The sequence below is a fragment of the Oncorhynchus clarkii genome, chromosome 28 (assembly GCF_045791955.1).
Source record: "Oncorhynchus clarkii lewisi isolate Uvic-CL-2024 chromosome 28, UVic_Ocla_1.0, whole genome shotgun sequence".
In the NCBI taxonomy this organism is placed as follows: domain Eukaryota; kingdom Metazoa; phylum Chordata; class Actinopteri; order Salmoniformes; family Salmonidae; genus Oncorhynchus; species Oncorhynchus clarkii.
This window is the reverse complement of record NC_092174.1, coordinates 15,665,567-15,683,095: the sequence shown is the minus strand read 5'-3', so window position 1 is coordinate 15,683,095 and position 17,529 is coordinate 15,665,567. Positions and strand designations below refer to the sequence as shown.

Here is a 17,529-nt window from a genome sequence, read left to right as displayed (position 1 = left end):
CATTGACACTTTTTTAGGACATTTGTTATCCTGTGTAAGATTCAACGTTGTGTATTTATCTCATCCCAGTCACTGAGTTCCAATACTACTCTAACCCACCTCTGGTGAAGCAAAGCTCATATCTTCTCACAACCTATAGCTATCTCCAACTGGCAACCTGACCCCCCATAACCTCTTACCAGTACCACAGATAATACTACCCCAATACGAACTTTTGTGAAAAAGTACCTGAGTCTGTATCGATGATCGACCAACTGGAAAGCATGGGACGATGGACTGAGAGGCCTGGGAAGGTGTTGGGATGGTGAGTCTTCTTCTCCAAGTAGAAGTTTCCCGGTGGTAGATCTAGGATCCGCGTACCCTGCCCCAGTCCTAACCCTAACTGTTCAGGTGGAAACGGTTTAACTAACCTTTAATCAGCATCTAGGTTGTATTTCCTTGTTTTTCTGAGGAGTATGAAGTGGGTGTACCCTCCTCAGAGGTGTTGACAAAGTCTGCACTGTCCAGACACTTCTGTCTTCATACACAGTCCCTCCTCCCCCTCTTTCACCTCTCTTCCCCTTTTTCCTTCGCTCCAGCCCTCACTAGCCCATGCTTCAGGAGCTCTGGAGACTCCCAGTCCAGTCATCCTCCTCACAGAGACAGGAAACATGGCCAACTGCAGCAGCGTTTCCAGACTTGTCCTCATGGCCCTCCTCGGCCTCTGGGTAGCCACTCTCCACTCAGGTAAGCTCCCTGCCGGACAGTGTCTCTCCTGGTTTTCCTTGTATTAGTCATGGGAAGGAGTGTAAAATATGATACATACGTCTATTTGGTCTTTACGTTTCGAATATCCCAAGTCTGAATGCATCAAAAAACAGTTCCCGCTACAGTAAATGTATTTATTACAATGTTATGAGTGTGTTAAGACATTGCATTTAGACTTCACCGCAAGAGGACAAGGGTAGAACACTGGTTTGGTTGTTTAGTCATCTGTAGAGATGTGGATTAGAAATAAGTGGGTGTGCTTGTGTAAAACAGACTCAAGATTTGCCACCAGAAATGCAGGGGTTGTTGAAGGTAATTTGTTGGAAAGTTGAAAGGCAAAAATATACTCCTTGCTTTTTCTTTTGCTCCCACAAGCACATCAACAATATTATGTGCAATTTCAGGGACATTAAAATTTTATTCAAATCGACGTTCTACTTTATTTCAGTGGACAAAGAATCAGAATATTCTAGGGTTTTTTCTGAATGTTTCTCATTTGAGTGGACATTGGGTAAGTATGGTCATATTTAGCTGTGCTCAAGGTGAGTGTGTGTACGTGTCATTTTCCCCCACTATTGACCTAGAGGCCCTGTTGCGAGAGGCCTTGCACTTTAAATGATGCAGTTGTTCGAGAAAAGGGACATTTAGAAGACTGAAAGCTAGTCTTTGACAAACACGGTGACTCACTTGCTTTCATCTAATAACTCATGTTTAGAACCCTTCTGAAACGCAATATTGGCTCAATCTGGATGTGGTTTCGCTCTGCCAGGTGTCGTCGACCTTTTCTATGTGCTTCTTCAAGGTTTTGTCATTTTTTTCTAGAGAATTGTTAAATGTGAGAGGAGCTTATCAAAGTAAAGCTCACCGCTGACGTTTGAATTACTTGCACTGATGACTTGGTTAAAAATGACAGCAAGTACTTGGAATTTATTTGATGTCCCTCTTAACAGTGTAAGAGTTGTATTTTTACGAGAACCCTCTGTGCGTGTGGTCTTCCAGCCAATCTGCTGATTCTGTATGTTGATCAGCAGGAAGTCTCACCCTCTCGTTTAGTTTTTCTCTTTCTATTTCCCCCTGTTTCTCTTTCAATCTTTCTCCCCCCTTTGCTTTCTCCATTTCTCTTTTTCTCTCCCTCCATTTCTCGGTCTCTTAACTCTTTATCCCTCCCCTTTCTTTCTAGGTCACTCTCGGTTGACCTCTTCCTCTCTGTTAATTTCTCTCTCTTTCTCCCTTCAATTTGCTCTCGTTCTCCTACTCTCACACCTAAGTGATAAACCTAAGGCGAGGCATGGGAATGAAGGGGATTCCACAAAGCCAGGGATTGTGAGGGCCTTAGTGCTGCTTTCCTAAGGCCCTAAGGGTCAGGGCAAGGGTTAAAGCCACCAGAAACATGCCACTTCTTCCTCCAAACAATGAACTGTCAGTAAGCAGTGAGTGGAACATTGACAGCAGTGTGCTTGAGACGTCAATGTCTTGTCGGAGAGTCTATCGCTAGAATGATAGTTACACACCTAAAGGATTTTTAGGTTGAGCTGGTTGGTTTGATGAAGTCTTCCTCGAAACGGTGACCTGTACAACACTGTTGCCCTGGGACAATGTTATTATTATTATTTTTTTACCTTTTATTTAACTAAGCAAGTCAGTTAAGAACAAATTCTTATTTTCAATGACAGCCTGGGAACAGGGGCAGAACGACAGATTTGTACCTTGTCCGCTCGGGGATTCGATCTTGCAACCTTTCGGTTACTAGTCCCAACGCTCTAACCGCTAGGCTACCCTGCCGCCCTGTTTTTGTGACCAGGCTGAGCTTTTGACATCAATGTCATGCCGGAGAATGTCGAGCTAGGATGGCGTTGTTTATGGCTAGAATGATTCGTTACACACCTGTATCATCGTAGGATGAGCTGGATGGCTTGATAAAGAGGCGTTTTGTAGTGTTGAGGTGTTACTGAGCTCACCGTTTCTTTCATCTACGTTTACATGATCATTATGTTCAGTTTAGCATTTCAACTTGGAACCTTGTGCATTCTCTTTTTTTAAACTGCACTTCCATTTTAAGATTTTTTTCTTTTGATCATTTTGTATTTCCTGTACCAATGATATGTCTATGGTCTCACAAGCATAATATTCAGTATCAGCACCACCACAATCTGTATTTGACAAGATCAGCAAATCTCAAAGTTAACCCATGAGTGATGTATGTGAATGATGTCGTTTTGCACCCACATGACTTCTGTCATGGCCAGAACACAAGCTGCTTACTAAACCGTTTCCACCTAAATCTTCCTTTTCTCATTTTATAACTGCTCTGACTCATGACCTATCCAGGTCGTTCTTCTCTTAGGGGTCACGAAGAAAAGAAGACGAGGAAAGAAAAAACGTTTAACAGTATTTGGACCCAAACAAAAGTTCTCCCCTTCGAGACCCAAGCCATCATCTCTTAGTGATCACGGAAGGGATGTAGATAAGGACAGAAAGCTGTTTAGAATTATTTGGACGCAGCCATAGTACACTGCCTCTGTACTAACCTCCCAGAGACCTCATCCGGGTTTCAAGTTGTATTAGTCGTATGTACAGTTGAAGTCGGAAGTTTACGTACACTGAGGTTGGAGTCATTTAAAACTTGTTTTTCAACTACTCCACAAATTTCTTGTTAACAAACTATAGTTTTGGTAAGTCGGTTAGGACATCTACTTTGTAATTTTTCCAACAATTGTTTACAGACAGATTATTTCACTTATAATTCACTGTATCACAATTCCAGTGGGTCAGAAGTTTACATACATCAAGTTGACTTTGCCTTGAAACAGTTTGCAATATTCCATAAAATTATGTCATGGCTTTAGAAGCTTCTGATAGGCTAATTTACATTATTTGAGTCAAATGGAGGTGTACCTGTGGCTGTATTTCAAGGCCTACCTTCAAACTCAGTGCCTCTTTGCTTGACATCATGGGAAAATCAAAAGAAACTAGCAAAGACACCAAGAAAAACAATTGTAGACCTCCACAAGTCTGGTTCATCCTTGGGAGCAATTTCCAAATGCCTGAAGGTACCATGTTCATCTGTACAAACAATAGTATGCATGTATAAACACCATGGGACCACGCCGTCGTCATACCGCTCAGGCTGGAGACGTGTTCTGTCTCCTAGAGATGAACGTACTTTGGTGCGAAAAGTGCAAATCAATCCCAGAACAACAGTGAAGGACGTTGTGAAGATGCTGGAGGAAACGGATACATAGGTATCTATATCCACAGTAAAACAAGTCCTAAAGCGACATAACCTGAAAGGCCGCTCAGCAAGAAATAAGGCACTGCTCCAAAACCACCACTTTAAAAAAAAAGTCAGACTGCAGTTTGCAACTGCGCATGGGGACAAAGATTGTACTTTTTGGAGAAATGTCCTCTGGTCTGATGAAACAAAAATAGAACTGTTTGGCCATAATGACCATTGTTATGTTTGGAGGAAACAGGGGGAGGCTTGCAAGCCGAAGAACACCATCCCAACCGTGAAGCACAGGGGGTGGCAACATCATGTTGTGGGGGTGCTTTGCTGCAGGAGCGACTGGTGCACTTCACAAAATAGATGGCATCTTGAGGAAGAAAATTGTGGATATATTGAAGCAGCACCTCAAGACATCAGTCAGGAAATTAAAGCTTGGTCACAAATGGGTCTTCCAAATGGACAATGGCCCCAAGCATACTTCCAAAGTTGTGGCAAATTGGCTTAAGGACAACAAAGTCAAGGTATTGGAGTGGCCATCACAAAGCCCTGACCTCAATCCTATAGAACATTTGTGGGCAGAACTGAAAAAGTGTATGCGAGCAAGGAAGCCTACAAACCTGACCCAGTTACATCATCTCTGTCAGGAGGAATGGGCCAAAACTCACCCAACTTATTGTGGGAACTTTGTGGAAGGCTACCCGTATTGTTTCTCCCATGTTAAACAATTAAGGCCAATACACTCAATTTTTATTTGGTAGCATGTAAACTTCTGACCCACTGGGAATGTGATGAAAGAAAGAAAAGCTGAAATAAATCATTCTCTCTACTATTATTCTGACATTACATTCTTAAAATAAAGTGGTGAGCCTAACTGACAGGGAATTTTTACTAGGATTAAATGTCAGGAATTGTGAAACTGAATTTAAATGTATTTGGCTAAGGTGTATGTAAACTTCCGACTTCAACTGTACAGGATACACATGGTATACATTGTCCAATTACATACTTAGTTTCATGTTCCTTCTCAACAATACGAACACAAGGTAAATGGCTCAGTAGAATATAATATATTTTTTTTTAGCAGAAGTATAATACAGGAAGGCAGCATAATACAGGAAGGCACAATTTATACTCCAATATTTAGACTATAATGTATTTATATAGTCCAATAGTCCAGTGATCACTGAAGTAAAGTACACAAGAAAAGGAAGCTGTTTTACAGTAATGGGACCCAGCCGTAGTAAACCTTCCTGGCCAACTTGTGGCTTTTACCAGCCTACAGGTGGTGAGGAGAGGTCTACTATAAATTCTGAACCTCACAAACAGGATATTTGTAGCTATTGCCCTGTGGTTTGTCAGAAGGTGTTTGGAGGAAGGTGGAGTAAACCCCACCTGGGAGGCAGTCAAAGAGGTGAGGTGAGGCGAAGACACGGGCACAGGCAATGCCCCTTTTGGAGGTGGGCACAGCCGCAGGACCAGGTGCCCGGGCAGTGTTGCGTTCACATATGCCCGTTTGCAAGCTCTGTCATCTCTCCGGGCCGTGTGAAATCCTGACTGGACTGGAGAGGTCAAAGCCACCAACATCTGTCTTTGTTTTTAGTGTCTGAGATCAGCCTTTTCCTAATGTCTGTGGGTTCTGTCTGTGGTTCATTGACATGTCTAGGTCACACTACAGTAGCTAACAGGGACAAGAGGCACATAAGACTGAGATGGCACGTTCCATCATCATGGGTTTTCAGTGAGGCAGATTAGCTGTGTAGGTCAGTGGAGTTTGGACCTGTTCCTCTGGGCGAATGAGACATGGAGGGATGCCCTAGCTTAACTGCTTAAATGTTCACATATTGTAAGTGAGTGACAGAGAGCCTATGGGCTTACTCATACTAGATGTGATACCCATGTTAGTGTCTTGTCACAGATTGGTTGTGTGTAGACCCAGGTAGCAGGGTTTGGGAGACTGGTATTACCTGAAACTGGTAGTGAGAACACCTTTGGAAACTGCGTCATGAGAATAGATACAGCTCAGTGTTGATCTGTGGGAGATGAAAGACAGAGGATTCAGCTGGTCAACGGTAGCGCTGCGGTCAAGTCTGGGAGCCATTACTGGAAATTACGGAGAAGCAAATTTCTCCTGCCCTCCTTGACGAGGCAAACAAACACCAACGGAAAAAAACATCAGAGCTTTTTTTTCTCCCCGTCTTCATTAAACAAAGCTGTGCAAGGAGGCACAGCCTTTTTACACATACACACACACTATTTGATAAACGTCCTTGTTTGACGTCCAGTGCCCGGCCATTCTAGGGGCTGGGGCTACTGTAGGTTTGGGGCTGGCTGGCCGTTACCGGTTGGAGCCTGTCTCGACTGCAGCCGCCCTCCCTGAACGCACAAGATGCCTTTTGTGCCATGGGCTGAAGGCCTCATTGATGGCAGGGCTGGCCAGAGGCCCAGGGCTCTGTACCTGCAGTCAGCCCCTGCACAGGAAGCCACATGCTAACACGAGTCAACACACGCAGCAGAAATACTCACCCCACCCGCTTGCCCGGCCTATACCCCGCCTGGGTAAAGGCTGCAGTACACAGGCCATCACTGAACTCTGAACATCTCCTAACCAAGCATTCCCACTCACCATAGCTAATACCCTTTTTTTTATCTGATCGTCTTGAAAATACACAGCCAAATGTATCAGTTCAAAAGATTGTCTGTGTACAGACCGGAGTACACAGGCCATCACCAACAGGGTTATCTATCACCAGTTTTTGTGTGGTGTTGGAATTCTAAGTCGTAAGGATGGGCCACAATGGACATAGGTTGTTGGTCATGATTCTGTATTTATCGTTGGAATTGTCTCCCGCATAAGGACATTCAATCTTTTGAAGTGATGTTTGTGTATTTTCAGGATAAAACTTATTAGCTATGGTGAGTGGGAATGTTTGGTTGTGAGATTTGCAGTGTTAAGTAAGGTTATGAAGTTTAGAGTGGGTGTCTTCATAGCTGGAAGGTAAATATGTCTGTTGTAAATAGCCTAGGTGTAAATATGTTTATGGTTTTGTTGGTATGTGAAGCGTGAGCTTGGGTCGGTTGAGTCAGTGAGTGAATGGGTGGGCTTGTGTGTGCATCATACATGCGTGTGTGTGGACGGTTTGTTTTTCTTAGGTGATTGGGATCGAATTTTCCCCGTTCCATAGATTCAAAAAAGCAAGGTCGCTCAGCTGTGCGCTTGAAGGGGAACGGTGCTTTACAGTTAGTTAGCTGGCGTTCTAAATCCTACTGTTTCCATTCCCCTTTAACACCAGCCATCGAGGACACAGTGTTTCTCAGATCATTGGAGAGAATTATGTTGCATTTTAGTCAATTTAATTGGCCATATCCAGAATCCACTCTTAGTACTCTTGAGCCTTGCCTTCTACTGGCGAACATCGAGAGACAGCTTTTTTTTTAAAGAGATCTGGATTCCATGGGTACTATGAAGGTGTGAAAAGTCGCATACCACCTCAATGCTAGGACCTGTGGAATGTAGGTGAGAGGAGTGAGAGACGCAGGAGAGAGGGGAGATGCAGGGTGGAGAGAAGAGCGAGGTGTGCGGAGGAGTTGAGCGAGCACACAGTGGAGGCTACCTGAACTGTGTACAGATAGTGCTGATCCTCTACAAAGCCTTCCTTTCTGGGTCTTAAGCTGCTAGCAGAGCAGCACAGAAAAGCTATTAGTTCTTCCACAGATTCTGTGCCTTTTGAGAAGTGTAACTTGGGTAAAAAACAACTTAATTTCACCTAATTTTAATATTCTGTCATGGAGCACATGTTCAGCTTCATAAGAAGTGTTTTCCCTTTTCAAGAGGTTAAATAATACAATTACTGTAGTAAGTGCCAAATAAAGTAACAGGGTTGACTATTTTAATTCCCCCTGTGACAGTGGGAATGGAAGCTTGTGTGCAACAGGGAGTGGCAAATGAATGCAAGCTTCACAAACCAAATGACATTGTTAACATTTTTCCAGCCTGTCTATCTATGGGTAACAGGGTTGACTTGTTATTCTTGAACCGCTAGGTTTTCCACCACAAAACACCAGGAAATGGTTGACTTCAGATGAGCTGGTTCTATCTTCCCGAAATGACTCTTGTCAAAGCAACAAAATAACTAGAGCTTTACAATGATGGTGACATTTTGGGATGAAGTGGATCAAAATCTTCCTCGAAGTGACAGGGTTGAAGAGGGACTTGTCCAAATGCAGATGTGTTGAGTTTTCCCTGGTATATAAAGAAGGGCACGTCATTTAATATCATGAATTTATTGATGCACAATTTCTATTTAAAATATCAGACGCAAAAAAAATAGGCACTGTTTCGTGGAATGAACCGCTAGCTTAGCCCTCTTTCCACTGCAGCGTCAAAGACTCTGGCTAACATGTAGCTCTGTCAGTACTCTAGCTGACATTCACAGCTCTGTCCCTCACATTAGCAGCCGCCAGACCAGCAAAGCTACTCCTTAGACCAACTATTATGTGTAATGTAACATTTGTCATATTTTCAGTTCACACTTTTACCTCGGGGTTGTTTTATTTATATAACTAAATGTAGCTGAAAGTGAAAGTGCGTGTATGACTGAGCTCGTTGAGTTATCCTCATGTTTTTTGTTTAACCAGTTAGTCCCATTGAGGTCAGAATGTCTGTTTTCCAATGGACTTATGTTTTCCACACATTTGCACTACAAATATGTACAAGATGCTACATTTAAACAGTTATAGACTCTAACTATTTGAACAAGCCCAAATTGGAAACACACACACACACTGTTGCACTGCTGTTGTTCACAGAGACTGCGGCAGACCCCACACCCACTTTACAAGGGGACAACCAGGACACGCTGTCCGGAGAGGGGGCGTATGAAGTCACCACCAAAGACCCCTTCCAGGATATGACAGAGAGTGTGTTGACCTTCGAATACGAGGACACCACCCACTCACAGGCCGTGGACGAGGAGGAAAGTGAGACATTTCCCATCACCAGTAAAATAATATTGAAATGTTATTAATATAAAGAATTTGGGTTATACCCAGAGGATTTAGAAAATAGTATATTCTGTAAACATTTGCATGTGAAGAGCCATTGGCCAAAGCTCGCTGGAGGGGTTATTTGTGTCTGTAAATCCACACCACAACCCCTGAATTGGTAATAAACCACACCATTGTAAAGTATATCGAGACTGTGATGATGCATTTTAAATCAAATTCGACCTTGACTTGACAATCCTGCTTTATACTCGAGTGTCAGGTTGGTGGCCTAACCTCTGACCTTTGCTCGTTGTGTGTTCTCTGTGTGCCCCTGTATCCAGGTGTTCTGGGCCCGGGTGCCATCACAGCCATCGTCATCGCAGTCGTCCTGGGGGCTTCAGTCCTCCTCGCCCTCATTGTCATTACACTCAGGAAGTTCACTGCTTCCTAGAGCCACTTCCTCCTCTTTCTTTCAATCTCTCTCTTTCACTTCTTTGTCACTTCCATTCATCTATCTTTATTGTTTTTCCCCATTCTCTAAATGTTCTCCCATTCACTCTGTTTCCCTTATACACACATTGTGAAAGTGAAACCCTCTACAACCCTGGATGCTATAATTGAATGTGGCAGGTCCCTTTTGGCCTTGAAGAGCAACTGACAATAAAATACCGTCAGACTCTAGCTACTATAATCATGCTGTTCTTGTTGGCCCCCCATGTCCACTATTACGTTGTCAATTGGAGGCTTAAGTGGGAGTTAGGATTTTCCCCTAAGAGGACATTAGAGACTGGCAGGTTCTTCCAGTGTGAAGTCATAGCTTTAATAAAATCCCTTTTACTTTACTTGTAATGATCTGTGTGCCGAAATGTTTTGTCCAGCTTTGATTTGTTCTTGCTGATCTTTGTAGAAGTAACTTTTTTTTCTGACGGTTCTGTTGTGTGTTGCTGTATCCTGTCTGTCTTTGTGTATGAACGGGTGTGATGAGTGTGTCTTTGTGAAGATGAATCCACCATGTTTATTACGTTGCTGAGTGCCTACTCCATTTGGTTAAAAGTGAAGTGTTATTGACAGTAGAATGAAAAATGAAATGATTTACCAAATGTACAACACAGAATTCACTTGTATGATCAAATGTTATTTTGAATGATCTTATCTCATGAGAGAATATTTTCACAATGCACACAATGTGCTACCTTTTATAGGCAAATAGTATTTTTTTTAATTTAAGAAACGTTTGCCATTTTCCATTGGAACGAACACATTGATAGTGACCCAGAACTATAATATTTTAATATGAAAATGCTGGCGTCGTCAATAAATAAACAAACAGGGTACATTTTTTTTTTTTTTTTTTTTACCTGCAAAGCAAATATTAACCTTGCCTATTAAACGGCAGAATGACTGTTTGTGTTTTTTGGGGGGATTGATGGGAAGCGTTGTATAATATTTAGATTTTCTCTGTATTACTCTTGCGTTTTACCAATCAACTAACTAATGCTTATGTAAAACAAATATTCTTTAAGGTAATATCACCTGTTTGAACTGTTTTATATTGTATAAATCACTTCCTACAACCAAATATTAGTCTTGTCATTTATTTCAAATGTATATGTGTAATATATTGGTGCACCAAGTTTATCTGTAAGGCAGAATAAAGGGCTTCATTCATCCAATCACAATACAAACAGGTGTTGTCATAAGTTATTGTGTTGGACTGACACAAATACCCACTGACGAGTGGAAGTCACTCACTCACAGGTTCCGGATGTGCTAGTCAGCAGCACGTTTGACGCTTAGTGAAACTGGAACAAATGAGTCATGGGAGCACAATAAAATGTGTAAAACTTCCATCATGGTTCCAGATTAGAACTGGCTCTATGGGTTCTGGTTGGGAAAAGACCCAAGTCATCAGGAACATGGGAATATAATCAATTGTATATGATCAGGACACTGACAAGAGTCAAAGGTTAGAATGGCACACCAGTTACTCCTCAAAAGGGAAATAGTAATGGATTATCATTCACTGTCAATCAGTGGTATAGTTGAGCAGTGGAACAGGAGAGATTGACTTTGTCACTACTTGTATGTATGAGCAGTATTGACATGTTGAATGTACCGAGCTGTCTGTTTGAATTACTGCCACACAGTTTCGACACCCATGCATACCCCACAAGATATGCCACCAAAGGTCTCTTCACAGTCCCCAAGTCCAGAACTGACTATGGGAGGCGCACAGTACTACATAGAGCCATGACTACATGGAACTCTATTCCACATCAAGTATTTGATGCAAGCAGTAAAATTACATTTAAATAACGGATAAAAAATAAACATGGGACTGTGAAGCAACACAAACATAGGTACCGACACACACATACGCACTATACACACGCACACACAGATTTAGTACTGCAGATATGTGGTAGTGGTGGAGTAGGGGCCTGAGGGCGCACAGTGTGTTGTGAAATCTGTGAATGTATTCTGTTTTTTAAATTGTATAAACTTAATTTTGCTGGATCCATAATAAATACAACATTCCACTAGGGGGAGTAAAAACAAATGTATTTCCCCGTAAAACATTGAAGTTATCTTGATCATAATCGGGTGCTTCCTCAAAGTTGTCATAAAAAAGTTGATATGGTGCAGTATGTTCTATATAGCTCATATCACTGTAGCTTCTACATCTGCATTGCTCACTGTTTGGGGTTTTAGGCTGGGTTTCTGTATAGCATTATTTGACATCGGCTAATGTAAAAAAGGTCTTCATAAACACATTTGATTGATAGTAGAATGCTGTCCAGAAAAATTCAACATGATTGGAGAATAATGTTGATGAAATAGTTCATTTTTGACCATCAATGATCTTTTCATGAATGAGTATGGTTTACAGTATTATCAGTAAAAATTTGAGTAATAGCTTTGTATAAGATATATAATGACAATTATATATTCAATCCCTTTGATGAGAGAGATGACAACCTTGATTCAGCATGGTTTCTATGCCTCCAGTCGAAACCAGGAAATCCTCAATTACTGTACATAAGAACAGACTGCTGTCACGCAATCATGAGCCCTTTCATGTCTGTTGTGTCATCAAAGTGTCTCAGACTTCATTTCAACATAACCTTCTTAAGAAACCACTTAAAGTATGGTGTGACCAAGAGTTTTTCCACGACAATGAACTATACGTTTGAATTCAACATTAGAGACACTGTAAAAAGCACTTTAGTTTTCACCTTTTGTTCAAAAGGAATGTGGCTGTCTTACCCAATTTTTTGTACCTTTATTTAACCTAGGCAAGTCCGTTAAGAACAAATTCTTATTTACAATGACCGCCTACACCGGCCAAACCTGGACGGCGCTAGGCCAATTGTGCGCCGCCCTATGGGACTCCCAATCACTGCCGGTTGTGATACAGCCTGGATTAAAACCAGGGTGTCGGTAGTGACGCCTCTAGCACTGAGATGCATTGCCTTAGACTGCTGTGCCACTCGGGAGCCTTGTGTGGCTACACTACCGCAGACAGACTGACTTAGTTTGAACATTTCTATAAGAAATAAGCACATTTTAAAAATCAGCGTTAATATATTTTCATATATGTGATAGCAGGATGATACTATGTTCTCAAGTGATTGTTTACATTGTTTGTTGTGGTCTGCTATCTCTTTGTCTTAAGGATGTCACAGACTTCACCCAATGTTCTGCTGCATAGAACCCCTATCCAGCTACTGTAGACAACTGAGGCTATGTCACATATAGGAAGTGGTCATGGGAAGAAGAAAAAAACAGAACTGTGAAACTACTGTGTCTGGAACGGACAGACAGATAGACAGACTGATAGACAGACGCACCAGCAGAATGGCATCTATAAGGTAAGGTTTCACTTGTACTGTATTCTATTTCATCATTACAACAGAATTGGCACAACATTTTTGATTTCATTACTTTATCTATAACAATGTAATAAACAAAACCAGAAGTCATCTTTTACTCCTTTAAAGCATAACCCATTCAAATTGAACAGTCTGAATTGGGTTCACATTTTTCAAACCTTCCTTTTAACTGTTTACATTAATTGAGAGCTCTTTACAAGAGAGAGCCAGCCAAAATAGCATTTTTGTTTGGAATACTCTGGCTGTTTGGCGAGCAGACGGGTAGTGAAGAGGTTAAGGATTCTCACATTAAATCAGGCAGGCACTGCTTCTGTACGTGAGAAGGGTACAGATACTGTGCTCGCACAAGTAAGGGAATGTGGTTTTGCATAATGACGCGTGTGTGTATGTGTGCGAGCGTGTGGGTGATGCACTTGCCTTTCAAATGGTATCTGGGGTATATAGGTACAAGCTTGCTAAATATCACGGTAGTGGAAAGATAATTGGGAGGAAAAAAGCTAAACAATTCTAAGATAGTACGGCTATTACCTTTATGTATAATTAATCCACAATCAAAATACCATAATTCCTTTTAGAAGTCTTTCCTTTAAGATTTTTTATTTTGTATATTTCTTTATGCTTTATTAACCCATCCACCACCCCACTGCTTCGGAGGAAACATATCTTGTTTGTTTTTTACAGCTTTTCCGCTACATTTTCCATATACATTTTGCATAAACATTTTACATACAGGGTACTTTATTCAAAAGCAATCACATAACAATAATACATTGCAGTATGCCTTCATTAACTAAATAAAGCACCAACCAGTTTCTCCCTTTGACCCCTCAGCGACGCCATGGAAACCAACTGCTCCTTCGACGAGGTGGACCACCTGATGACATCACTGGAGCTCGTCATCTACGTGCCCATCTTCGTGTTTGGCCTTATCCTCAACGTCCTCGCCCTGGTTGTTTTCTGCATCTTCCTCCGCAAGTGGAGCGAGTCCACCATCTACATGACCAACCTAGCCCTCATGGACCTCCTTCTCCTCCTCCTGCTCCCCTTCAAGATGCACGCCACCAACCACCAATGGGCGGCCCACCACCGCTTCCTCTGCTCCCTCCTGGAGAGCCTTTACTTCGTGGGGATGTACGGCAGCATCTATACCATCGCCTGCATTGCTGTGGACCGCTGGGTGGCCATATGCCACCCATTCCGCGCCAAGCAGCTCCGTTCCCCCCGGGCTGCTCTGTGGACCTGCATCCTGATTTGGGTGGTGGTGCTGGGGAGCATCTCCCCCATCTATGGGTTCCGCAAGGAGGAAACAGGGTCCTTCCACTGCTTCCACACGTTCTCAAAGGAGGGCTGGCATCCAAAGGTGATCGGCTGCCTGTTGAGCTTCGGGTTCGTGGGGCCGGCCCTGGTGCTGGTGGTGTGTTCAGCCCAAAGCATCCGGACACTGAGGCAGTCGGGCCAGGAGAGCCCTAAAAGCAGAAGCTGCGTGAAGATCATCTACAGTAGTCTTTGCGCCTTCCTGGTCCCATTCACACCCAGCCACCTGGGCATCCTGCTGCAGTTCCTGGTGAGTTAATAATAAGGCTAGCTAGAAATGCCATAAATACTTTCTTAAGGTTATCTTTTGTGCACATACAGTACCAGTCAAAAGTTTGGACCCATCTACTCATTCCAGGGGTTTTCTTGATTTGTACTATTTTCCTCATTGTAGAATAATAGTGAAGACATCAAAACTATGAAATAACTCATATGGAATCATGTAGTATCCAAAAAAGTGTTAAACAAATCAAAATCTATTTATATTTGAGATTCTTCGAAGTAGCCACACTTTGCCTTGATGACAGCTTTGTACACTCTTGGCATTCTCTCAACCAGCTTCATGAGGTAGTCACCTGGAAGACATTTCAATTGACAGGTGTGCCTTGTTAAAAGTTAATTTGTGGAATTGATTTCCTTCTTAATGCTTTTGAGCCAATCAGTTGTGTTGTGAAAAGGTAGGGGTGGTATACAGAAGATAGCCCTATTTAGTAAAAGACCAAGTCCATATTATGGCAAGGACAGCTCAAATAAGTACAAAGAAATTACAGTCCATCATTACTTTAAGACATGAAGGTCAGTCAATACGGAACATTTCCAGAACTTTGAAAGTTTCTTCAAGTGCAGTCGCAATAACCATCAAGCGCTATGATGAAACTGGCTCTCATGAGGACTGCCACAGGAAAGGAAGACCTGGAGTTACCTCTGCTGCAGAGGATAAGTTCAATAGAGTTAACTGCACCTCAGATTGCAGCCCAAATAAATGCTTCACAGAGTTTAAGTAACAGACACATCTGAACATCAACTGTTCAGAGGAGACTGTGTGAATCAGGCCTTCATGGTTGAATTGCTGCAAAGAAACCACTTATAAAGGACCCCAATTAAAAGAAAAGACATGCTTGGGCCAAGAAACACGAGCAATGGACATTAGACCGGTGGAAATCTGTCCTTTGGTCTGATGAGACGGAGAGTAGATGAACGGATGATCTCCGCATGTTGGTTCCCACCGTGAAGCATGGAGGAGGAGGTGTGATGGTATGTGGGTGCTTTGCTGGTGACACTGTCAGTGATTTATTTAGAATTCAAGGCACACTTTACCAGCATGGCTACCACTGCATTCTGCAGCAATCTGGTTTGCACTTAGTGGGACTATCATTTGTTTTTCAACTCCTGTTGAATGACCCAAAACACACTCCAGGCTGTGTAAGGGATATTTTACCAAGGAGAGTGGAGTGTTGCATCAGATGACCTGGCCTCCACAATCACCTGACCTCAACCCAATTAAGATGGTTTGGGATGAGTTGGACCGCAGAGTAAAGGAAAAGCAGCCAGCAAGTGCTCAGCATATGTGGGAACTCCTTCAAGACGGTTGGAAAAGCATTCCAGGTGAAGCTGGTTGAGAGAATGCCAAGAGTATGCAAAGCTGTCATCAAGGCAAAGGGTGGCTACTTTGAAGAATCTCAACAACAACAAAAAATTGTTTAACACTTTTTTGGTAACTGCATGATTCCATATGAGTTATTTCACAGTTTTGATGTCTTCACTATTATTCTGCAATGTAGAAAACAGTACAAATAAAGAAAACCCCTTGAATGAGTAGGTGTGTCCAAACTTTTGACTGGTACTGTGATTATCTCGGGCTATCTTCATCCTTTCGCTCTGGTCTGTTATTGCTCAGAGTTTTTCCTGGCCGTGTGACCTGACCTGACAGGCATAACCTCTATCTAATCCTCTTTGTCCTCCCAGGTGCATCAACGCCTGATCGAGGACTGCTTGGCCAAGACAAGGATCAGCTTGTACATTCAGGTGACCATGAGTCTGGCCAACATCACGTGCTGTCTAGACGCTCTGTGTTACTACTTCATCACCACGGAGGTGAGGAGCTCCAAGCAGACCTTTACCTTCAGGAGGTCCATGAGCCAGAAGAGAGCCACCACCAGCACCTCGGAGCTCTGACGAGACCCATGGAGGAAAAAACACTGAGCCAAAATGAAATTACGTTTTATCCATTTTCGCCCACTGGGAAGTTACTGGCTGTAATCTGACTAGGTTTGTGAGACATTCTGCCACTGTTGGAGGACAAAGGACGTCGACACGGAAAAAGGAGTGTTTATTGTTGAATACCTAGACAACAAGGTAGGTTGAAGGACAACAAGGTATTGTAGGTTGAATAGGAGAAGTCAATTTGCTTACAATAGGCATTCATGAGCTCTATAAGTCACACAATACGTGGGCTAAGACATACAGTCAGGTCGAAAGTAATTGGATCCCTTGATATAGATGATCAAAAAAGACTGTGTAAAATAAATTATACAAATACTGAGCTGTATTGTATGCTACATTTTAAAGAAAGAAAATCATATTATTTTATGCTAATACAATTGCTCAGAGAAAGAGATTTTGTTTAACAAGTCATTTTTTTTAAATCTCAAAAAGATATGGATCCCCATTTTTCAGTAGTCCAGCACCCACCCCTTGCAAGAATAATGACACTGAGCCTTTTTCTGAAATGTTTTATGAGATTGGAGAACACATTGGAAGGGATCTTTGACCACTCCTCTAAACAGAACCTTTCCAGAATATTTCCTTGGTCTGCGTTTATGGACTGCCCTCTTCAATTTAAACCACAGGTTTCCAATGGGGTTCAAGTCCAGAAACTGAGTTGGCCATAGGCAAAATGTTGATTTTGTGGTCAGTTAACCATTTCTTTGTGGACTTTGATGTGTGCTTGAGGTTATTATCTTGCTGGAAGATCCACTTGCGTCCAAGTTTTATCCTCCTGGCAGAGGCAACCATGTCTTTGGCTCAAATGTCCTGGTAATTGGTAAAGTTCATGACGCCATTGACCTTATTAACAAAGCCCCCAGGACCAGTGGAATCAAAGTAGCCCCATAACATCAAAGATCCACCACCATATTTTACAGTCGAGATGAGGTATTTTGTGGCCATGCACTTCTATTTTCATGTCACCTGATCATAGTTTGCTAAATGCCTTTGGCACTTAGAATGGAACCGGTCATATGACATGTTATATTTTATACAGTCTTTTTTGCTCAGCTTTATTAAGGGATCCAATCATTTTGGACTCCACTGCATATGGGCTAAGACAGCACGCCACTGGTTTCAACTGCCGTCATAAACAATAAA

The 17,529-nt window shown here is 42.3% G+C and overlaps 2 protein-coding genes across 3 annotated transcripts; both read left to right on the top strand.

Annotated features, from left to right (window-relative positions):
- The first annotated feature begins 105 nt into the window (after nt 1-105).
- Nucleotides 106-10,535, top strand: LOC139387230 (protein SNORC-like). Its single transcript, XM_071133331.1, has 4 exons — nt 106-304; nt 579-726; nt 8,780-8,950; nt 9,298-10,535. The coding sequence occupies exons 1-4, from the start codon at nt 302-304 to the stop codon at nt 9,405-9,407; spliced, it is 432 nt and encodes a 143-aa protein (XP_070989432.1). The 5' UTR covers nt 106-301; the 3' UTR covers nt 9,408-10,535.
- Nucleotides 10,536-12,810: 2,275 nt separating this feature from the next.
- On the top strand, nt 12,811-16,628 carry LOC139387244 (G-protein coupled receptor 55-like). 2 transcript variants are annotated; one of them, XM_071133349.1, is made up of 3 exons: nt 12,811-12,828; nt 13,681-14,413; nt 16,129-16,628. In XM_071133349.1, exons 1-3 carry the CDS (start codon nt 12,815-12,817, stop codon nt 16,336-16,338), a joined length of 957 nt encoding a protein of 318 aa, XP_070989450.1. In that variant the 5' UTR covers nt 12,811-12,814; the 3' UTR covers nt 16,339-16,628. The 2 variants fall into 2 exon arrangements, with proteins under 2 accessions (XP_070989450.1, XP_070989452.1); XM_071133351.1 differs by lacking the exon at nt 12,811-12,828 and adding an exon at nt 13,510-13,515.
- Nucleotides 16,629-17,529: the final 901 nt, after the last annotated feature.

Bases quoted from the DNA above. Each gene is read 5' to 3' on its own strand.
- LOC139387230 (XM_071133331.1), top strand. The intron at 727-8,779 runs GTAAGCTCCCTG...TGTTGTTCACAG, and splicing joins GGTAGCCACTCTCCACTCAG to AGACTGCGGCAGACCCCACA. The intron at 8,951-9,297 runs GTGAGACATTTC...CCCTGTATCCAG, and splicing joins GGCCGTGGACGAGGAGGAAA to GTGTTCTGGGCCCGGGTGCC.
- LOC139387244 (XM_071133349.1), top strand. The intron at 14,414-16,128 runs GTGAGTTAATAA...TTGTCCTCCCAG, and splicing joins GCATCCTGCTGCAGTTCCTG to GTGCATCAACGCCTGATCGA.